The sequence below is a fragment of the Eulemur rufifrons genome, chromosome 12, assembly GCF_041146395.1.
Source record: "Eulemur rufifrons isolate Redbay chromosome 12, OSU_ERuf_1, whole genome shotgun sequence".
NCBI classification, from domain to species: domain Eukaryota; kingdom Metazoa; phylum Chordata; class Mammalia; order Primates; family Lemuridae; genus Eulemur; species Eulemur rufifrons.
Genome location: NC_090994.1, coordinates 23471578 through 23495563, shown reverse-complemented (window position 1 = coordinate 23495563; position 23986 = coordinate 23471578). Strand labels below are relative to the sequence as shown.

At 34.3% G+C, this 23986-nt stretch overlaps 1 protein-coding gene across 1 annotated transcript in view; it reads left to right on the top strand.

The window, feature by feature from the left end:
• LOC138393672 (disintegrin and metalloproteinase domain-containing protein 32-like) overlaps positions 1–23343 on the top strand; it is a 105739-nt gene extending 82396 nt beyond the window's left edge. Inside the window, exons 15-21 of the mRNA XM_069485051.1 lie at positions 3643–3748; positions 5540–5723; positions 8205–8288; positions 15717–15816; positions 16969–17125; positions 21909–21947; positions 23025–23343. Coding sequence (XP_069341152.1) covers positions 3643–3748; positions 5540–5723; positions 8205–8288; positions 15717–15816; positions 16969–17125; positions 21909–21947; positions 23025–23343 — 989 coding nt within the window. The remainder of the gene's footprint in view (positions 1–3642; positions 3749–5539; positions 5724–8204; positions 8289–15716; positions 15817–16968; positions 17126–21908; positions 21948–23024) is intronic.
• Positions 23344–23986: the final 643 nt, after the last annotated feature.

Sequence of the window (23986 nt, the reverse complement as noted above, 5' to 3'; positions counted from 1 at the left end):
TCTCCCAGGGGGTGAGGGTTCAGTGTCCCGCTCCTCTCTAGAGTCACCCAAGTAGGGAAGAGGACCCCCCCTTACCCTTTAACTGGGCCCCGGGTCTCTCTGGATGTGGTTTGTGCCACTGTCCTCTCTTCTCTCTCTTCTTCTTTCTCAGTTTCACAGCCCTTCTCGGTGGGGTCCCCGGTCACCTCTGCTGTCTCTCCCCATGATCCTCACCCCAGCAATTGTTCTCCACTCTCCTCAGACTAAACTTCTACCCTTCAGCCAGGACAGTCTGAGAAGCTATGTCTCTAGTTGGCCATCGTGGTTCCCTCCTCAATAGAATTATTTTTTTCTAATTTATTTATTTATTTTTATTTTATTTTATTTTAGAGTATTATGAGGGTACAAACGTTTTGGTTACATTTTATGTCTTTGCCTCACCCAAGTGAGGAGTAGAGGCATGCCCTTCCCCCTTACAATGCTCACCCTGTCCATTGGTTGTGAGATTACCCTCCCAACCCCCTAATCCCTGGAGAATATCACTACCATGTGATCCCCATAGGGTTGATCAGTCAATAGAATTTTTTAAATGGATGACAAGTAAATATGTGTGCATAGCTTAGTTGAACTTTCTAGTCTATTTCTTGATAAAATATATAGGATCATCTTACCAAGAGAGATTAAGATATCAAAAATTTCCAAGCACTAATTGTTTTCTGAAACTCAGTATCCAGAGGGAGTGGATTCATTTAGTTAGTATTTCAGCCCAGACTACCAGACTCAGGGTCTATCACACATTTCCAGTCTTATGGATACACCACTGTCTTTTGCACCCAGAAAATTTCCTTGCAGATGGTACATTTATTGTTATGATAGTTATACAAAGAAGGTAGAAATGGTGGTAACCTGAAAACAGTTTTTGTGCATTGTAATTTTGGAAAGAACATTTCTGAGAGAAAAATACAGCAAATATTATGGCACCATATTTAGGATGAATTTGATTTGTTCAAGAACAGAAAAACAGCAGTATGACTAAAGTGTACTAAATTAGGCTAAGTAAAGACGATGGTGAGAAAACTGGATTTTATTCTTTGTGTAATGTGTAGAGATATTTAAGTAAGAGTCTGACAACTGATTTTGACTTTTAAAAAGAGCACTCTGATTTGTGATATGGCAAATGTATTATGAGGAGTGCAGAATACAAGCAAGGAGTTGATTAGAACTCAGCATACTAGAAAAGAACTGATGATAGATAGCTCAGGATAGAGTGGTAGCTACAGAAAATGTGAGAAGTGATCATGCTGAGGCTGTATTCAGGAGGTAATGTCCATAAGACTTGGATGGTAGAGTCAGGTAGTAAGAGGATAAAAGAAAAGATTATTCCTAAATATTGGCCTGAACATCTGGAGTATGAAGTCTGGGTGTAAAACAGAATTTGGTTTGAGGATGTTAAGTTCCAAATGCCTATTAGCCAAAGATTAGATGAGTTAGATATCAGGTTATGAAAGCTAAAATTTTACCTAACATCTCAGTGGTTCCTTATATTCAAGTTAATTGGGAGTGTACTTCTATTATACCTAATTATCTCTGAAAGTTGTCAGGGAATGTAACATCAGACTCTCAAGTGCTCAATATTTATGAAGGATTACTTAAGTTATTTGCAATAATTTTCCAGCATTTACTGCCCTAGTGCCAGCCATGCACAACTGTCTATGAAAGTACATCCACTATTTTAATGCACTTCAAAGCATTTGATAATAGAGTACAGAGAATCTAAATATTATTTGGACCACGGAAGGGCAAATTCTGTTAGTAAATTTGGTCAGTACACTGGGTTTATGGGGAAAATTTAACATGTGACTTCAGGTTTGCAAAATGCTGACCTTTTCATATCACTCTGGAAAACCAAGACTGATCTAAGAGAGAGTATCTAATACGAATGGGAGAAAGTGCTTAAGGGAGAAATTAATGATAAGGGCTCATTGGTAACTTTAGATGCCATAAGTAGACTAATAAAATTGGTCTGAATGGAGATTATTACTTTCAGCAAAATTCTTCTGACCACTTTATGACCAAACATATTCTTGTACATTATCTCTCCAAACAGAACTGTGTTTTTTATCTAATTTCTGACTTTCTCCAGATAGTCTCTTGGTGTTTAACAGCCATAGATTGGTATTCCTAACCTGGTATCTCAGATTCACTATTGAACTGGTTAAACATTGTGACTACCCAGAACTAACATCGCCTATACTGATGGAATCTGTACAGTCTCCTTTGATCAATGGACCAATGTCTAGAAATGGTAGAAAGTGCTAGGATAAGGGGAAGATAAATAATATAAAAAGAATAGTGGAAAGAAAAAACATATAAATTATAGAAGAGGCCAGTAAACAGGAGAAACCCTCCTAATTGTAAAAGAGGATGGAGAGGGATTAGATGGACATTAACAGTGACTAAATAAACATAAGAATGATTAATTCTCATAACAATTAATGGAGGTAGACAATAATATCTTCTTTTATAGATCAGGCAGTTAGGCTTAGAGAGGTTCACTTTGGAGACGGTAACTGTACGAGGCAGAATCCTAAGATGACTTCTAAATTTCTTCTGGTGCATACACATAGTGGATACTTCCCTGACTTTGGATTGAGGAAGAACCAGGGAGTATATGATGGCATATCATTCATGTGATTAGGTTATATAGTAAATTCAAAGGAATTTTGAGGATATAATTAAGGCTCATAATCAGTCAACTTTGATTTAATCAAAAGGGTGGGGCTGAACTGGTCATGTGAGCCCCTAAAAGACAGGAGATGTCAAAAAAATTCTTCTGCTTGTTTGGAAGAAGGAAGCTGTCATGTTGTGGGAGGGTCATGCGACCAGGACCTGGGGAGACTTTCTAAGAGCGAAGAGCAATCAATACCTGGCAAGAAAATGGGACCTCAGACCTGCAACTGCAAAAAAACTGAATCCTACCAACAATCAGTGAGCTCTGAAGGAAACTCCAACCTCAAATGATACACTATAGCCCCAACTAAGACCTTGATTTCAGCATGGTGAGACCCTGAGCAGAGAACCCACCTGTGCCTTGCTGAACTTCTGACCTGCAGAAACTGGGACTTAAATGGATGTTGTTTTAAACTTCTAAGTCTTGGTAATTTTTTACAGAGAAATTAAAAAACAATATAGCAGTGAAGGAAAAAAAAATGGGTAAATACATAGGTTGCTGATTTTGATTCCCTCAGTTTAGATGACCTGAAGATATGGTAAAATGTCTTCTCGTTGAAGAAATCTCATTGGTTTTGTTATAGATCTGGCTATTTATGAATTCCCACTCAGAACCTAGAATAGTATAGTTTTCTTATATTACCTCTCTATTGTTTTCTTCTGCAGAATCCTCTCTTAATTTACACTTCTATAACTCTCTACTCTGCCATATTATGTTCTGTGATGGAAATGAATGAAAATGAAGCAAAAGGAGGAATAACCATGAGCATTGCCTTTCACTATACATTTTTCTCTTTCCTTACAACCTTGCTGGGAAAACCTTTGAATTAGATAACAATGGAGAAAGAACCAAAGGAAACATGATATATTAAGAAATGGAGGAAGATAAAAAAAACATTTGTTTTAATCCAAATATATTTCTAACTTTGACAGGTTCCAGACAAGCTCCATTTGCCTGCTATGAAGAAATACAATCTCAAGGAGATAGTTTTGGGAACTGCGGTTTGAATAGAGGGAGATATGTATACTGTGCATGGAAGTATGCTATACAACTATAAAGATACTTTTTCTTCATATATATATACACACACTAACACATATATATATAAATATTTATCTTTTTTCTCTCTCTTTAATATATGTCATTCATTCCAGTGGTTTAAAGTATTACATGTGCATGGGAGTGAGTCTCAGATTAAAATCTCTAGTCCTGACATCTTTCTTGAGCTACAGTATAAAGTTTCATCTTATTTTTTAACCTTTACGTATGAATGATGACTGGGTTACTAAATCCAAATCAAAATTGAAAATCATAGCACCCATTGCACCATTTTTCTCCAAATCTGTTCATTTTTCCTTATAAAAATAGTATCCACATCCACTTTGATACTTATTCAAAATGAAGACTTCCCAGTGTCTATAAAATGAAATTCAATTCTTACTACATTTGAAGAGCTAGGTTTTTTTTTTTTTTTTAAAGGAAGGATTTATACCGTATTTATTGATTGGAAGATGCAGTCTTGTTGAGATATCAGCTCTCCCCAAATTAATCTATATATTCAACTCAATCCCAAACATAGTAGCACTGTATGTTTTTTTTAGAAATTGGCAAATCAATTCCAAAATTTATATGGAAAAAAAAAAAAAAACTTCAATGGCCAAAGCAGTATTGAAGAACTAAGGTGGAGGCTTATACTGCCTGATTAAAGGAATTACTATAAAGCTATTGAAATAAAGATATCATGATAGTGATCTAAGGCTAGACATATAGATCAATGGAATGAAATAGGGAGTCCAGAAATAGACCTATACATATATGGCTAATAACTTTCAAAAATGCTGCTGAGATACTTCCATGGGTGGAGAAAAAAAATTTTTTTTTGGTAAATAATGCTGGAACAGATGAATAAATGGATGAAAAATAATTACCCTTGACCTTTACCACACATTATACCTGAAACAAACACAAAATGGACACAGTACACTTAAATAATTTAGGTTTTTGTTTAGATTATTTTAAAATAACATTTATTAGGAACATACTATGTGCCAGACATTGGGCTAACTTCTAGTTAGCAAAGCACACTCATAGAATTTGTAGACTCAAACATAGCGTGTAGTTTTATGCTTCCTTGATTTGCTTATACTGTTACTTTTGTTTCGAAATACCTCACTATTTCTGTTGAAAGCTTACTAATTTGTGAGCCTTGATTCAGGTGGCATCTTCTCTATGAAGTCTTCCCTAACTGTTAAAATAGAATGTGTCCACATCTTAAATTCCTGTGAGGATTTATTTCACTTGTATCATTTTTAATGGCATTTGAATCATATTTGTATTGTAAGCCATAGTAAGAGTATTAGATTGTAAGATAAAAGAGGATAGGGCTTACAACTTTTTCATCTTTCTCTCCCCCTGTGAGGGGATATAAAATGTTGGAGTAAAGTGATTATTTAACAGTAAATATATAATCTGCACAGTGAAAGACCACTAATACATTGAAAGATAAGCTTGGATCAATGGATGTATACTTTTTTACTTTTTACTTTAAATGTTACTGTTAAAGCATTACATTTTCCTTAGATATACTACCATAAATGAAGAAGCAACTAACCTAGCTTCCTTACTTCCTCTTTCTTTCTGTTTTCTCTTTCTTTCTCTTCCTTTCTTCCTTCCTTCCTCTCTCTCTCCCTCCCTTCCTTTCTTTCTTCCTTCCTTTCTTTTTTTCCTTTAACTCTCTCTGTTTCTATTTTTGGTCAAAGAAAGCAAACTCAAAGCTTTCCTAATAAATGCCTAATGTATAATAACCATATAATTTTATTATGTTCACAGTAGTCTTATATGTGGACGATTAGTTTGTACCTACCCTACTCAAGCTCCTTTCTATCCAAAAATGGGTAATGTGATTTATGCTTTCGTACGAGGTACTGTATGCATAACTCTAGACCACCCATTGCATCTAGAATCTGAAGATCCCATGATTATGCAAGATGGCACTGCTTGTGATACTGGAAGGGTAAATAAAATCTATTTTTTAATCTAGTTTTACTCATTGCTTCAATAAATCTTTTCATTTAAGTATCAAACTTTAATTCATTTCTAGTATTATGTAACCTTAAATGTTTGGAGAAGATTCATAAGTTTAAATTTGTCTCCAAATAGTAAGAGAGAAATGGGAATGTTTTATCCCCTTCAGAATTTCAGTGTTATGAGCAAGGAGGCCCAAGTGTTTGAGGGCTGGAGTGGGAAGGGAAGAGATCTTGGGAATATATTGTGGTGAGGTACTCCACAGCATGGAAATTTGCTTTTCTTCTCAGAAGAGGAAGGAAGAAATCCCACTTAGGAATAAACATCTCTTTGTGGCCCTGTCAATAAGAGCACAGCTTAGATCAGGCTGTTTAGAATCAAATCTTCACCCCTTATTGTTTGATGTTTTGCAAGTTACCTAGCCAATCTGAGGTACATCAGCAGTGTATAAAGTTGGGTAATAGTAACCTTTACTCTGTAGGGTATTGTGAAGATTAAATGAGGTAAAAGTTTAAGTGCTTAGCACAAGGCCCAGCACATAGTAAGAGCTAAATACAGTTTAGCTGTTATGATTGATTATTATCACTATAATTTTTCTTTGAAACTAACCAACATCTAGAGAAGAAATAAAGGAAATAAATGTACTTCAGAATTTCATTTATTTCCTGACCAGATCTTTGCTCATGAGGAAATATAAAATAATTTAAGGTATAGGCTTTGAAGAGAGGTGCACATAGATTTGAATTCTGACTCTGCCAGTTACTTGATAGATTATCTTGAACAAATTATTTAATATAGTTAAGCTTTAGTATCCTTAGATGTGAAATACATATATTAGTAGCCACTGTTAGTGGTTTTGTGGTTTAAATGAAGTTTCTTATAGGTAAAGTATGTAGACCCATTAATATTGATTTCCTTTTTATGCCCAGGAATCATAAATGCTCTATGAAGGAGATTTAGTCTAGAGCTCAGTAGATATATTTAGGCCATGGGGCCAAAGCAACTGAAGTGCAACACAGGCAACAGATGGTTTGAGAGTATTCAATACATAATTTAGTAAGAGTAGTGTCTTTTTACAACATGGACAATCCTTCTCAGAGATAATGTGTGAAAACAAATTTTGCCAGGTATTTTTTAATGATACAATAAATCATATATGATAAAATATTCTTAGTATGGTTTCTGTAAGTAAATGTCCTTATGTGGTAGGACTCTATCTCAATTTCAACTAAGCCAGGCAAACAAGAGATAGTACATTCCAACAGGAGTTGTTAGACACACCTTCATGGCCTAGGACCAGTGAGAAGACTCAGCAAATTAAAAATTTAAAACTGTTTGTATTTAGAAGAACTTTTGTGAGACTAGTTCTTTGGAGAGAGTTGTGCTGTGCTTTCATGTTGAAAAGGAATTAATTTTCCCATACATTGTCTCATTTTAAGCTAGAAACAAACTCAAATGCTATTTATTTATTCTAAAATAATATTTTTTTTAGAAAAAGTATGATTGTACTCTTGTAACAAAACTGTAACTTAGGGAAGTTGAGATTGCTATAAATAATGGAGTTGGGAATATATCCTTTGTTCTCTGATTATTATACTTGAAAGTTAATAAATTTATATATGAAGTTTTTATATAATACATTCTATAATAGAATGACACACATCTCTAATATATTTTAATAAAAATTTCCATTACATTTATTTATTAAATACTATGGTACTCTAATAATGGCTCATATTTTATGAAAACTGATTATATGCCATGATTATATTTAATTAAATTTTTTCTATGTAGAATTTTGATATGTGCAATTAATACATGGTATTATTTTAACTATTTGCTCAGGAATAGTTTTGTTATATTTCATGTTATTGTAATGAAAAGTGGTTCTTTTGTTATAATTATTTTTTTTTGTTATAGCCAATCTTTCTGCATTGACATTCCTTACTTCTCTGCCTGAATCACTTTTAAAAACATATATTTTTTAAAATAATAGATTTTATATTTTAGCACAGTTTTAGGTTCACAGAAAAATTGAGTGGAAGATTCAAAGTTCTAATATATTCCTCATCCCTCCCCACCCCATGCAACCTCCCACTATGCACAACCCACACCAATATGGTATATTTGTTAGAATTGATGAACTTACATTGACACATCACTGGCACTCAAAGGTCATAGTTTATATTAAGGTTACCTGGAAAATTCCCAGATTCTTGTAAATTAAACAGCACATTTCTAAATAACACATGGGTCAAGGAAAAATTCTCAAGAAAATTTTTAAAACGTTTGAACTAAATGTAAATGAAAATACAACTTATCTAATTTCTGGAATGCAGCTAAAAAGTACTTAGAGTGAAATTTATAGCATTAAATGGTTATAATTTTATGTTATATAATTACTAATTGTGATGTTATGAATACTGGACCTCTTTGGCTTGGAAACACTTTTGTATGTGTTTTTCTTTAGATTTGTAGGGATCATTCTTGTATAGAATCAAGGTTTATTAAGAGTGAATCAGAAGCTTGTTCACAAAAGTGCTCTGGACATGGAGTAAGTAAGCACATGTTTCCCTGAATCATACCTATTTTGGACACTTTTTAGCATCATTCGTTAATTTATAACATTTACTGAGTTGCTACTATATGCCAGACCCTGTTGTATCTAGTTTCACTTTAGAGCTGAATTAAGTTGCTAAAGTCAGCATTCATAATTAGTTTTAGAAAAATTATTTTTATAGTCTGTTACTTTTCAGAAGGTGTCAAATTTTCCAATATATGTATTAACCTGTTCACAAAGGGAAGAAAATTATGCCACAACTCCTGTGCCTGTGAATACATGGGGTCATGGAAAACTAATGGTTTTCTCTCTATTTTAAAAAATAGGCCTTATTTTTTAGAGCAGCTTTAGGTTCACAGAAGCTTACAGCAGAAAGTACAGAGATTTCCCATCCACCCCCTCATCCCACATCCACACAACCTTCCTCAATCTTAACATCATACACCAGAGTGGTACATTTGTTATAACTGATGACCCACATGGATACACCATTATCAGCCAAAGTCCACAGTTTATATTAGGGTCCACTCTTAGTGTTGTACATTCTGTGGGTCCTTACAAATGTAAAATGACACGTATCTGTCATTATAATACCATACAGATTATTTTCACTGCCCTAAAAATCCTGTGCTCCATCAATTCATCCTTCCTTCTCCCCTGATCCTTAGCAACCACTGATCTTTTTACTGTCTCCATGGTTTTTCTTTTTTCAGAATGTCATGTTATTGGAATCACACGGTATGTAGGATTTTAAGATTGGCTTGTTTCACTTACTGATATGCATGTAAGCTTCCTCCATCCCCTACAGGAGTGGTATATTTATTACAGTGGATAAACCTACATGGACACATCATTATCATCCAAAGTCCATAGTTTACCTTAGAGTTCACTCTTGCTGTTGTACATTTTATGGGTTTTGACAAATAAATAAGGATATGTATCCACCATTGTAATATCAGACAGCATATTTTAACTGTTTTAAAAAATCCTCTGTATTCTGCCTTTTCATCCTGTACTTTTCACCCCCAATCTCTGACAACCAGTGATCATTTTACTGTCTCCATAGTGTTTTCTTTTCCACATTGTCATGTTATTGGAATCATACAGTATATAGCCTTTTTGGATTGGTTTCTTTCACTTAGTAATATACATTTAAAGTTTCTCCATGTCTTTTTGTTGCTTGATAGCTCATTTCTATTTAGTGTTAAATAATATTCCATTGTCTGGATGTACAGTTTTTATCCATTCACCTATTGAAGAACATCTTGGTTGCTTCCAAGTTTGGTAATATAAATGAAGCTGGAATAAACATCCTTATGCAGGTTTTCCTGTGGGCATAAATTTTCAACTCCTGTGGGTAAATACCAAGGGTTGCTATTACTGAATCACACGGTAAGAGTATGCTTAGTTTTGCAAATACTGCCTAAATGTATTCCAAAATGGCTGTACCATTTTGCATTCCCATGAGCAGTGAAGGCGAGTCCCTGTTGCTCCACATCCACACCAACACTTGATGTCAGTGTTTTGGATTTTGGCCATGCTAATAGGTGTGTTGTGGTATCTAATTGTTGTTTTAATTTGTATTTTCATGATGAAATATAATGTGGAGCATCTGTTCACATACTTATTGACCATCTATATATATTTTTTGATGAGGGGTCTTTTAAAGTATTTTGCCCATTTTTAAATGAGGCTGTTTGTTTTCTTGTTGTTGAGTTTTAAGTGTCATTTGAATATTTTGGGTCACAGTCCTGTATCTGATGTGGCTGTTGCAAATATTTTCTCCCAGTCTGTGGCTTATCTTTTTATTCTCTTGACAGTGTTTTTCACACAAGAGAAAATTTTAATTTAATGAAGTCCAGCTTCTCAATTCTTTCTTTCATGGACTGTGCCTGTGATATTTTACCTAAAAAGTTGATGCCATACCCGAGGTCATCTAAGTTTTTCCTAAGTTATCTTCTAGGTGTTTTAGTTTTGCATTTTACATTTATGTCTATGATCCACTTTGAGTTACTTTTTGAAGGTCGTAAGGTCTGTGTCTAGATTATTTTTTCCTACGTGGATGTCCAGTTTTTCCAGCACCACTTGTTGAAAGACTCTCTGTTCACTACCATATCACTTTTGTTCCTTCATCAAAGACCAGATGACTGGATTTACATATGTCTATTTTTGGACCTTCTATCCTGTTTCAGTTACCTTTTAGATTATTCTTTCTTCAATAACATACTGTCTTGAATACCATAGATTTGTAGTATGTTGAGGTGGGTGGTATTCATCTTCTGACTTCATTCTTCTCCTTTCAATATTGAGTTAGCTATTCTGGGCCTTTTGCTTCTTCAAATAAACTTTAGATTCAGTTTGTTGATTTCCACTAAATAAATTGCAGAGATTATGAGTATAATTGCATTCAATCTATAGATGAAGTTAAGAAGAATTGATATCTTGACAACAATGAGTTTTTCTATCCATTAACATGTAATATCTCCTCAGTCACTTAGTTCTTTTTTATTAATTCTTTCATCAGTGTTTTATAGTTTTTCTCATGTAGATATTATGCATATTTTTTTAGATTTATAGCTAATTACTTCATTTTGGGGGGTACTAATATAAATGATAGTATGTTTTAAATTTAAAATGTCGTTTGTTCATTGCTATTCCAGTAGGAAAATGATTGGCTCTTATACGTTTAACCTTGTATCTTGCAGTCTTGCTGTAATCATTTTTTAGTTCCAAGAGTTTCTTTTTTCTTCAATTCTTTTTGTATTTTCTACATAGGTGATTATTTATGCAAACAATGACAGTTTTATGTTTTCCTCCAATTTAGTATATCTTTATTTTCTTTTGTGGTCTTACTGTATTAGCCAGAACTTCCAGTTTGATGTTGAAGTAGGAGTGGTGAGAGAAGGAACATCCTTGCATTGTTTCTGATTTTAGTGGGAAAGTATCTAATTTCTCATCATTAAGTATTATGTCAGCTATAGGCTTTTTCTTAGATATTCATTATCTACTTGAAAAAGATTCCCTCTATTCCTAGTTTGCTGATATTTTTAAAATGATGAATGCAAGTTGGATTTTATTTGTTGAATGGTTCTTCTGTATTTATTGATATCATAAATGTGTTTTTTTTTCTTCTTTAGTCTGTTGATGTGTGAAGAATTACATCAACTGATTTTATAATGTTTTTTTTTCTGAATATCTGTTTTTTATTTTTTTATTTGAGCATATTATGGGAGTACAAATGTTTAGGTTACATATATTCCCCTTGCCCCACCTGAGTCAGAGCTTCAAGCATGTCCATCCCCCAGACGGTGCACACCGCACCCATTAGGTGTGCATTTACCCATCCCCATCCACCTGCCTCCCATCTGCCCGACACCCAATGAATGTTATTACTATATGTGCACATAAGTGTTGCTCAGTTAAAACCAATTTGATGGCGAGTACATATGGTGCTTGTTTTTCCATTCTTGGGATACTTCATTTAGTAGAATGGGCTCCAGCTCTATCCAGGATAATACAAGAGGTGCTGTATCATCATTGTTTTTTTTTGTGGCTGAATAAAACTCAATGGTATACATATACCACATTTTATTAATCCACTCATGTATTGATGGGCACTTGGGGTTGTTTCCACATCTTTGCAATTGTGAATTGTGCTGCTATAAACATTCGAGTGCAGACGTCTTTTTCATAGAATGTCTTTTGTTCTTTGGGTAGATGCCCAGTAATGCAATTTCTGGATCAAATGGTAGATCTACTTGTAGCTCTTTGAGGTATCACCATATTGCTTTCCACAGAGGTTGTACTAGTTTGCAGTCCCACCAGCAGGGTATGAGTGTTCCTATCTCTCCGCATCCACGCCAACATGTATTGTTTGGGGACTTTTTGATAAAGACCATTCTCACTGGAGATAAGTGATACCTCACTGTGGTTTTCATTTGTATTTACCTGATGATTAGAGATGTTGACCATTTTTTCATATGTTTGTTAGCCATTAGTCTACCATCTTTTGAAAAGTTTCTGTTCATGTCCTTTGCCCACTTTTTGACAGGGTTGTTTGATTTTTTTCTTGCTGATTTTCCTGAGTTCTATATAGATTCTAGTTATCAGCCCTTTATCAGATTTGTAACATGTGAATAATTTCTGCCATTCTGTAGTTTGTCTCTTTGCTCTCATTATAGTTTCTTTTGATGTTCAGAAGCTTTTTAATTTGATCAGGTCCCATTTATTTATTTTTGTTGTTGCTGTGATTGCCTTTGGGATCGTCTTCATAAAGTCTTTGCCTAGGTCAATGTCTATAAGAGTTTTTCCAACATTTTCTTCTAGAATTCTTATAGTTTCACGCCTTAGGTTTAAGTCTGTTACCCACCATGAGTTGTTTTTTGTGAGAGTTGAAAGGTGCGGATACTGTTTCAGTCTTCCACATGTGGCTATCCAGTTTTCCCAGAACCATTTATTCAATAAGGATTATTTTCCCCAGTGTATGTTTTTGTCTTCTTTGTCAAGGATTAGATGGCTATATGAGGATGGTTTTATATCTGGGTTCACAGTTCTGTTCCATTTGTCTATGCCTCTATTCTTGTGCCAGTACCAATCTGTTTTAGTTACTATAGCCTTGTAGTATAGCTTGAAGTCTGGCAAATCGATGCCTCCCAATTTATTCTTTTTGCTTAAGATTGCTTTTGCTATATGGAGTCTTTTTGGTTCCATATGAAACATAGAATTATTTTTTATAGATCTGTGAAAACTGATGTTGGTATTTTAATAGGGATTCCAGGACTCTGTAGATCACTTTGAGTAATACAGACATTTTACCAATGTTGATTCTGCCGACCCATGAGCATAGTATGGTTTTCCACCTGTTTACGTCCGCTGCTATTTCCTTCCTCAGTGTTTCATAGGTCTCCCTGTAGAGGTCTTGTACCTCCTTAGTTAAATATATTCCTAGATACTTTATTTTCTTGTTGCTATTGTGAAGGGTATTGAGTCCTTGATTTTGTTCTCAGTTTGACTGTTGTGGGCATATAAGAATGCTACTGATTTCTGTGCATTGATTTTGTATCCTGAGACTTTGCTGAATTTGTTTATCAATAACAGTAGTCTCATGGCAGAATCTTTGATGTTTTCTAGATATAAGATCATATCATCATCAAAGAGAGATAGTTTGACCTCTTCTGCTCCCATTTCGATGCCGTGGATTTCCTTCTCTTGTCTGATTGCTCTGGCTAGGATTTCTAGTACTATGTTGAATAGAAGTGGTGATAGAGGGCAACCTTGTCTGGTTCCAGTTCTAAGTGGAAATGTTTTCAGTTTTTCCCCATTCAGTATGATGTTGGCTATGGGTTTGTCATATATGGCTTGTATCATTTTTAGGTAAGACCTGTCTATGCCTATTTTGTTAAGCATTCTTATCATAAAATGGTGTTGAATTTTGTCAAATGCTTTTTCTGCATCTATAATGTTGAATCATTCTTGCATACTGGGGATAAATCTCACTTGGTAGTGATGCATAATTCCTTTTATATGTTGTTGAATTCGATTTGCTAGTATTTTTGTGGGCAGTTGCATTTATGTTCATGAGAGATATAGTCTGTAGTATCTATTTCTTATAATATATTTCTTTGATTTTGGTGTTAGAGTAATGCTGGCTTGATAGAATGAATTAGGAAACATTCTGCTACTTCTGTGTTCTGAAATAAATTGTAGAAAGTTGTTATGATTTCTTTCTTAAATGCTTGGTAGAATTCGGTAGTAAAACTATCAGAACAAAGTATTATCTTTTAGATCAATTAAGAATAAAAAAGAAACAGTTTTTAGTTTAACTTTATTCTTTCCCTAAGGCTTTTCTTTTCTTTATATAAATCAGATTTTCTGACCTATGTAATTTTCATTTTCTCTGAAAAACTTCTTTTAATATGTCTTTGAAAAGCAGGTCTATTGGTTGATAAATGCTCTAAATTTTTGTTTGCCCGAGGAAGTATTTATTTCTTTCTCATTATTGAAAGATAATTTCACAAGATTCCAAACTCTAGACTGGTGACTTTTTTTTTCGTCAACACAGAAAAAAAATACCATACCATCAGTTCCTGGTGTCATGCCATATCTATGTATCTGATGCTCTCTTGGAATACAAAATCTTTTGCTTAAAAATAAAACTTTAAATTAAAAATAAAATCCTAAGCTCCTGAAAATGACTGAACAGACCCCCTCTTGTCTAAGGGGACCCCAGAGAAATCTTAAAACTGAGAACCTTGCCACAACAGGACAAGAGGTGAAACACACCTCATTATACCCCCTCCATTTTGCAGTTTATAAACAACAACTGACCAGCATAAATGTTGAAACAGAGATCATAAAACTGACAGAGCAGACTCTTTTTGGCAGTAAGATACCAAATTATGAACAAGACCTAGAGCCATGCCAGGCAATGGTTAAGTCACATCTGTAGACCATCAGTTTTGCTCAACATGTCACTTTGACCCAATATATTGTGGCTTGCTCCCATAATCTGGCTCTCACATACCATCACATGATGATTACCAGATTTCCTTATCTTAACTGAAACATTCCTTTCTGCTAGCTTCAAGTTTTTAGACAAAGCCTTACTTTTTCCACAAATTACAAATTGAGAATCTCTGCATCCACCTATGACCTGCTTCAAGATATCCCACCTTTTTAGGCCAAATCAATGTGTAACCTCCAGGTATTGGTTTATGACTCTGCCTGTAACTTCTGCTTCCCTGAAATGTATAAACCAGTTTACATTCTCACTGCCTTGGAGTCACTTATTCAAAGCTTTTGGGTCTGTGTTTCCATCAGGCTGTGGCCACTCACATTGGTGGAGATAAACCTCTTTGAAATGTTTTACAGGTTGGGTTTTCCATCGACAAAACAAAAGCAAACAAAACAAAACTCATCCCGGTTAAGGCCATTATTAAGCTAGTAAATGTTTAGCAGCTAGCCTGGGGAGGGTAAAAGCCTCATTAGTAGAGCACATACTTCAAGCTACCAACATGAAGTCACTGAATGTGGAGGTGGAAAGAGATGCACACAGTTCAGCTCTGGGAGCTGGTACTAGATGGCTCCAGAACACCGGTGGGGGCGGGGGGTCACATGTTTATTAGAATTTAAGTATGCATTTTTGAAATTATACATTATATTTTCAGGTACACATTTGAAGGTGTTAAATTTTCTTGATGCAAATATCGTGATCCTCACTTTATAGCTCCTTTTGTTCTTGCTGGGTTTTGGGTGTATTTTAATCTAAGAAACCGAGCATTTTATATGTGGGGTTATCTCTCTAAATTATCAAAATTATACCAGGATACTATACAAAAGTAAGCCTGGTGATCCATCTCATAATTTTACTTTCTCTGAGAAGGTATTTTAAAATAATCATTTATTTTTTTTAAATGACCCTAGGTGTGCAATTCCCAGAAGCAATGCAATTGTACTGACGGCTACTTGCCTCCAAATTGTCAATTACGTGCCAGGGGATCTCCTCTAGTTCCTGAGGGACAGGGCAAGTATCTATCTCTTTAGAAATTCATTTAATAAACTTCTCTAATTATTTATCTTCACTAAAAAAGTTAGATTTTTGCCACTTAAAAAGAGAGTAATATATGTAATGAAAAGGTAAACAGAATTCTCTCAAAAAATGGAAACCAAATATGCTTTCTTAATTTTGCTCTCTTTTCTAATATTAAAATACCATGATTGAAACAGAATATTTAATTTCTCTTTACTAATACCATTGACATTTTCTTTTAGAATAGTTGTCAACCTCTCCCCACTTTTGTGATTGATCCTGTGATTTCAGTCTAAACAAATAACATTTACTTTGTGTCTAGTACTGTTACTATTTTTCTGTTATGGAAGAAACGAAATAGAAGACAAGATTTTACTCTGAAAGAGTTTGTAGATTAAATAATAAAAATCTATTAAATTGCTGCTTAGGACATGACAGAAGGGATGCTGGCACAATGTTGTGTTTGTTCACCATGACTTTAGTTTCTGTCATTCATTGGTTCATTCATTCATTGAGTTAGCAAATATTTATTGAACTCAATATATGCCAGTTGATGGTGTAGTTTCTAAGATGCAGTGAGCAAAAAAAGAAAAAAAAAAAAAACAGTCCTCCTCATGGAGTCTTAGAGAATATGTTTAGGTCTATATGCCCAGTGCTAACAAGTGGTAGAATTAGGATTAGGAATCAAGTCTCCTGATTTTTATGCCAGTGTCCTTTTAGTAGCACCGCAATGATAAACATAGATCCTTAATGTCAAAGCCTACAATCTACTAAAGAAATATAGGATATACACAAATACAGTGAAATCCTTTGATAATACAACTTGTGACAATGCAAATTTGGATAACCTTGCACTTACACAATTCCACATTATGTATCATTGAACTTTTTTGCCCCCACTTGCAGTGTTAGAATTTTCTATAGTTGCTATGAAATACAGAATACTTTTGAACTTTTTAGAACTTGATTTCCAAGCTTTTAGAATGAAATTTTATAGAGATAGTCCCAAGGATTATGTCTTCATAATTATTTTCTATGTTCCTTGAATAGTAATAAAAATTAAGAACATTTTAATGAATTTGTTACAACTTGAAAATAAAAGTAGAAAGTTTAATTTTTTGATTTTTAACATATTGTTATTTTTAGGTTCAATCATGGAAAGAGCTTCAAGGAAAACTAAAAAAACCTGGCTTCTAGGTTTCTACATTTTTCTTCCTGTTCTCATTGTAACAACCATGGTAGCTTTGGCATGGAATCGTTTGAAAAAGAGGTTCACCACGGAAGAGGAATCCCTAAGCAGCAAGTAAATTGAATTTGTGTTCTGAAGTTAAACTTTAGTACGGTTTGAATCTAGTCATGTGTAAGGCCATATCAGGAGCAGCTACAATACTTTACATTTTGCCGGGATTTTGAGTATTACATCTATATGTCATTTAATTTTGTGAGATGGTTGTGAATATCCCCATTTAAAAGATGCAAAGATTTGGAAATGTAGTTTAAATAATCTTTCAAAGTCGTTGTACTGCTAACTGAGAGAGGAAGGACTCAAATGTCCATATCTATTGCTTTCAAATACCCTAGAGGTTATCAAAGGATGATCTCTGTCACCTATAAAAGAGGTACTAGAAATATTTATTAAAAATGCAGTTTTCTGTGCCCTACCACAGATGAAATATTTCAATTCACATTGCTGCCTCATTTAAGGAATAATTTAAAAAATATTCTCCGGTTAAAGTTTTCAGAAAGCAAATTTATAATTTAGCCTACAACATTTTTATTTTTAAAGAAATAATTCAAACACTAAGACAGAGAACAAGGTGACAAACATCCACCTTTGCCCATCACTAAAAATAAACTGTTAATAGTTTTCTTGTTTCTTTTGTGAAATAAACCATTACATTTGCATCTGCAATTCCTTCTAGCATGATACCCCTTCCTCCATGCAGAGAATGTCTGTATTGAAAGTTTGCTGTATCCTACGTATTTATACTACATGTAGCAGCATCCATGTGCCATATCTAGTATTGGCTTTTATATAATTTTAAATATCTATACTTTCTCTGTAGATGCATTTCCTTTCCTAATTCTAGTTTATTTTTTTTTTCATTTTTTCCTTTTTTATTGTTCTTTTTCATGAGCAGTCTTCTCAAATGTGTTTTTATTTTTTAGTAATTTGAAAATGTAACTTTTGGTTTTGTTGAGATCTCTATATTTCCTTTGTTTTTTTATATCAAGTTTTGCTTTTTTTCCTACTTTCTGCTCTCTTTACCTCTGTTCTATTTTAATTCTAGCTTTCTTGAGTCTAATAATTTATTAATTTTCAGTATTTCTTACTTTCTAACATATACCTTTAAAGTTAAAATCCTTCCTTTATTTGTCATTTTCTCTATATTCTTCAGTTTTTAAATAGAATTGACATTCAGTTAAAAAATTAGAAAATTCCAGTATAATTTCTTGTTTAAATCATGAATAAATTGTGGTCTTTAGTTTCCAATTATATGATTTATTTTCATTGTTTTCAAAATAATCTTCCAATTTTGTTAGCTCATTGCAAGACACTTGTCTGTTTGATTTAGACTGTTAAATGTTGGAACCAGAAGAAAAATAAATTCTTATAAAAATATATACTTGATATGTATACTCCACTGTTTTTAACACAAACTTTTTAATTGTGTTGTTTCAAATCATCTTTTTACTTACTGTTTTTTCTTCTTGCCTGGTAATTTATTTTCTGTGAGAGGCAAACTAAAGTCTTCATTGTATTGTGGATTTCCCTCTGAGTGTTGAAATTTCTGCTTTATATATTTTGAGGCAATAACTAAATACATAATGTTCATTTTAGTTATATTTTCTTGGTGTATTTTCTTTTAATCATTAATAAGTATATCTTAAATACAGTTTATCACTGTCTCAGATTGTTATACTCCTCAAAAATGACATTTACCTGGTACATCATTTTCATCCCCTTTTTCTCAGTCTGTCTTTGCTTTTAATTGGTGTCTTATAAACAGCCTTTATGTGGCATGAAGTAGTGGGGTTGGTTATGCTTCTATGTCTCATATGTTATGACATATTTTTAGACTGAAATTTGCCATCTTATTTTTTTTTCCTATTTACCATGATTTTTTTTTCCTTTCTTAAAATCCATTTTACTAATTGTGCTGTTCTCTCTTTTTTTCTCTTCAACTATTTGGACATTTTTATATTCTGTTTTTATTGTTTTGGTGATTTTCTTTAAATTTTAGTATTTATAGTTAATGTTATGTAATGTCTAGATTTAATCGTTACATATAGTCTCTCTCTAAATAACACAGGGATCTTAGCCATCTAGCTCTAACCTTCCTTCTTCAGTCTGTTTGCCATTTGGCTTTTAAGTTACCTCCTTGCATACACTCGTGTGTGTGCGTGTGTGTGTGTGTGTGTGCGTGTGTGTGTGTAGTATCACCATTCCTTTTGGAAACCTACTTTTTCATTCTAGGTTCAGTTATCTTTTTCCCCTAGCTTCATTGAGGTATGATTGACAAAAAGTGTTTATATTTAAGGTACACAACAGGATGAGTTGATGTATGTATACATTGTAACATGGTGACCACAATCAAGATAATTAAAACATCCATCACTTCATATAGTAACCTCTTGTAAAAGAGATAATACTGCTTATAAAATGGCCTGACTTTTACCGATGTAGTCAGCAAGCTTTCTTAGTACTTACTTGAGACATGATTTTCATTTTTTTTAGACCCAGATCAGAAGGCAGCACTCTCACATATGCCAGTAGGTGAGTGGGTTAGGGATATTTGTAAGATACATGTTGAAAAGTAAGAATTAATTGATAATTCACAATTTGTTCTAAATATTCTTTGAACAACATCAATTGGGAAAACAATGCCCTGAAAACCAGACTACTAACATACAGTAATTTACTTTCTAACAAATTAGTCTTTTCTTCATTTACTAAATGTTTATTGGATGTCTACTACTGAAGAAACAATGAATAAAATAGCTGAGTCTAATAGGAGATATGATATATATAATTAGTAAAGAAAATGATTAGAGAGTGCCTAGAAGTTACCCAACTTGGGTTACACAGTCATGTGCTGCAAAACAGTTCGGTCAGTGACAGACCACATATACGATGGTGGTCCCATAAAATCATAATGGAGCTGGAAAATTCTTATCACCTTCTGATGTAGCCATCATAATATCATAGAGCAATGCATTGCTCACCTGTTTGCAGTGATGCTGGTGTAAACAAAACTACTGTGCTGCCATTCGTATAAAAATATAGCTCTACAATTCTGTATAGTACATAATCCATGAGAATAATAACTATGTTTCTGGTGTATGTGTTCACTATGCTATACTTTCTATCATTATTTTAGAGTGTACTCCTATTTATTAAGAAAAGCTAACTGTAAAAGAGGCTCAGCCAGGTCCTTCAGCAGGTATTCCAGAAGAAGACATTGTTCTTGAATGTCTCCTAACATAGTCACCCTTTTAGAGACATTAGTTACTTTCTCCAAGCTAAGTATGAGAAAAAATATATGATTTTCTTTGTTGTTTCCACTTTCACTGTCACCAAGGGAGTTGTGATAGAATGTTCAAACACTGCAATTCTCCCAATCTTTTGCTCACCTAGAAGCATTACCCGCCTTTTGTACTTTGAAATCACTTGAGGGTAATGACCATGTTTAGTTTGCTCACTTATTTATAGTCAGCACCTTGCAGAGTAAATGCTCAATAAATACTCATTTAATGAATGAGTGATTACTCTCGAACTTCACATATGCACATCTAATTAGTATTGTAACTACTCCAATTGTCCCCTCAAATTGTCTCTCCTCAAAGACTATTCCACTCACATAAGCATCCTCTTCTAGAAGTGGTATTCAACTAGATTGAGGGAGAGACAAGGGCATCATCCGGAGGACCATTTGAAGACTATAATTTGCAGTTTTAACCCCTAAGTCTAGCCTTGTGTTTGGCATACACCAGAAAGGCATTCTTTGATTATTCTTTCATTTAAATTTAATAGGCTAAGCATACATACTTGAGGTGCCTTACTGTTATAACACTTAGTGTATTTTCTTGTATTTCTGTTCTTTTTATTGTTATTATTTTTTTGTTGGAAAGCCAGTGGAAGATGTTTATAGAGCCAACTCCTTGGGTAAACACAAAAAGACAAGAATATGTTTAAAAGCCAGAAATCTAATGGGTGCACATGTCAGTAGACTCACAGTCCGTATATACAAATCCTTTTATTGGTTTTGGGGAGAACTAATTATATTAAGTACCAATGTTTTATGGCCAGAGTAGCAGGAAAAATCAACTATAAGTTTTGAAGGTATAAAATAGCAGGGGTAGGGAAAGGATGGGAGGGGTAAAATTATGTCACTATTATCACTGAATTCTCTCACTAATCTCACTAACCGTATTGTCTTATCTGTGAATTAATCTTGATTAATTTGTCTTCAATTCATTTTTTTCCTTCTCCCTTTCTTTTACTTGGGGGTTAAGGAATCTGTGGATATAAAGAATGAAAAAGAGGCCTATAAATTTTGATTTGGAATTTTCATAATAATTGGTGTAAAAATAGAAATTTGGCAAATATTTTTTAGTACAACTTTGAAAGGAAAGAGGTAAAACTTTCCACAAAAATAGGCTGGTGCGGTGGCTCACGCCTGTAATCCTAGCACTCTGGGAGGCCAAGGCGGGAGGATTGTTTGAGCTCAGGAGTTCAAGACCAGCTCTTAGCAAGAGCGAGACCCCGTCTCTACTAAAAAGAAAACAAAAAAAATAGAAGAAATTAGCTAGACAACTAAAAATATATAGAATAAATTAGCTGGGCATGGTGGCACATGCCTGTAGTCCCAGGTGTTCGGGAGGCTGAGGCAGTAGGATCACTTGAGCCCAGGAGTTTGAGGTTGCTGTGAGCTAGGCTGATGCCACGGCACTCTAGCCCGGGCAACAGAGTGAGACTCTGTCTCAAAAAAAAAAAAAATTTTTTTTCTACAAAAATAAATATAACATAACTTTGAAACATTGTATTATATCAACCTAATAATATTATTTCCTTATATATTTAGATCCAAATCACAGGAAAGCATCCAAACACATAGTAGTAGGTAAGTACATTAGGAGGTGTCTCTTAAATATGTTTTTGAAATCAAAATAAAATTCATAATCCATAATTAATTCCTAAGCATTGATTGGGTAGATGAATTGCTAAAGTATTACACCAATAAATAACCTACCAATCTTTACTTAACCTTGTTATTGAGTATTTGAACAACTTAGGCTGTTTTTTTTCTTCTGTTTAGTAAAGTTCTCTTAAATTTGTTGAGAACATATTCTTGTTGATAGAATGGAATGAAAGAGTTGCAACTAAAAAGACATAAGACCTGTGTGTCAGTTTTAAGGCAAATTCATAATCAGGGCCATTTTATCCATTAGGCATTGTAGCACAATGCTTCAAAGCCATGAGTTTTCAAGAGCCCAAAACAATTTTTACAACATGAAAAACCAAAAATAATTGGCTCCAAGGTAAGGAAAAAAGTGAAGTTAATATGGATTTTAATTCCTAAAAAAATAAAGATATTGTTATATTCATAAATATTTCATTAAATGTGAAAAAATGCTAAATTTTCTCATTTGCAAGTGCTTCTGATTAAATATTTTGGTTCCTCAAAAATCATAGAGAATCATGAAGTATGTAAGTTACTCATGGCCAAATAATTTTATAAGCAAACTTTACCATTCTTTCAAGAATTACTTTTTTTGCAAAATGAATTTTTCACGTGGCAGTACCCCAACTATTTGTATGCATTGCAGTGGAAGAGAAGTTGCTATCAGTACCTTGAGCGTGTGTGCTTTTGTTTTCTTCCGCAGTGACTAGTAATTCCCTCGGAAGGCAGTGGACACTGAGAAATGAAAATTCTGCTTTTCCTCCTGTGGTCACAGCTGAAGGAAACAATAAACCAAGTGAAGACCAGTTTATGTGCCTGCGTGTCTGTTTTTCTCTCTGCCCTCTCTCCCTCAGAATTCAGCCCCTGGGGCTACAGTTCTGCCACTTCAAGGCCCTTAACAGAAAACATCCAAACTCAGGAATCTCCATCCCCACTGGACTCCCTGAGCTCTTCCCACTCTTGCTCTCGCCCCTTCCCCCGTGACACCCCCTTCTGATTGACTGCTTGGGGCCCCAGATGCGTCAGGTCCTTGCTGAGCCTTACTCAGGACCAGCTGTGGACAGTGGGCCGTGTTCCTCCTCCTGTTCCTGCTCAACGGGCTTGGCTGGCTGCAGGTAGTTTCGCAAATTCAGATGTTTGCCCTTCTCATCTTCCTCCTGACCACAGCCTGGGCTTCTGCGGGGACACTGTGTTTGCTTCAGGGATTATACCTTCCCATTCAGGCCTCTCCCTCTATCCCTCACCTTTCCCTTGGCCCTTGGCTGGGTGGCCCACAGGGTCAAGCCCAGAAGACAGAGAGGCAGCTTCTGAAGGACGCAGAGAGCTTGAGTTCTAGTCTTAGGAGCAAAGATTAGCCCTTTTTCAGAGTGTGGTATGAGGATTGATAAAATGAATTAGAAAAAGATGCTCTCATTTTCCTTTTCTGAAAGAGTTTGTGTAAAATTGTTTAGAACTTCAACTAACTGTTTAGCCAAAATCACCAATGAAGCACTTTGGGACTAGAGATTTCTGGGAGGGAAGATTTTAAATTACAGATTTAGTTTCGTTAACAAATAGAGGACTATTCAAATCTTCCATTTATTTTTGTGATAGTATTAGGTTCATCTGAATGTACCCTGGTCACCAGCTTCCCAGTGTCAAGAGTGAGTACTGGTACTAAGTCAAGCCAATGACAAAGTGATCACAAAGACAGAGCGATTTTATACAGTTTATCACATAAAAGAAAGAATGAAAATAAAGAAGGAAGCTACACAAAGTGAAAATACTTTCCAGAGAGAATGGACTGGGTTAGTCTCCAGAGTGGAGAAAGACCCTGAAGGCTGAACATATGCTGTCTTAAGGTGGATAGAAACTGTAGAATAAATATGGTATAAAACATACATCACAACAAAAAACACATTGTTAAAAAATAAATACTTTTTAGTAAAACAGACTTAGCTATTTTGAGGTTAATTTTTTTTCTATTATTTGTAGTTTGG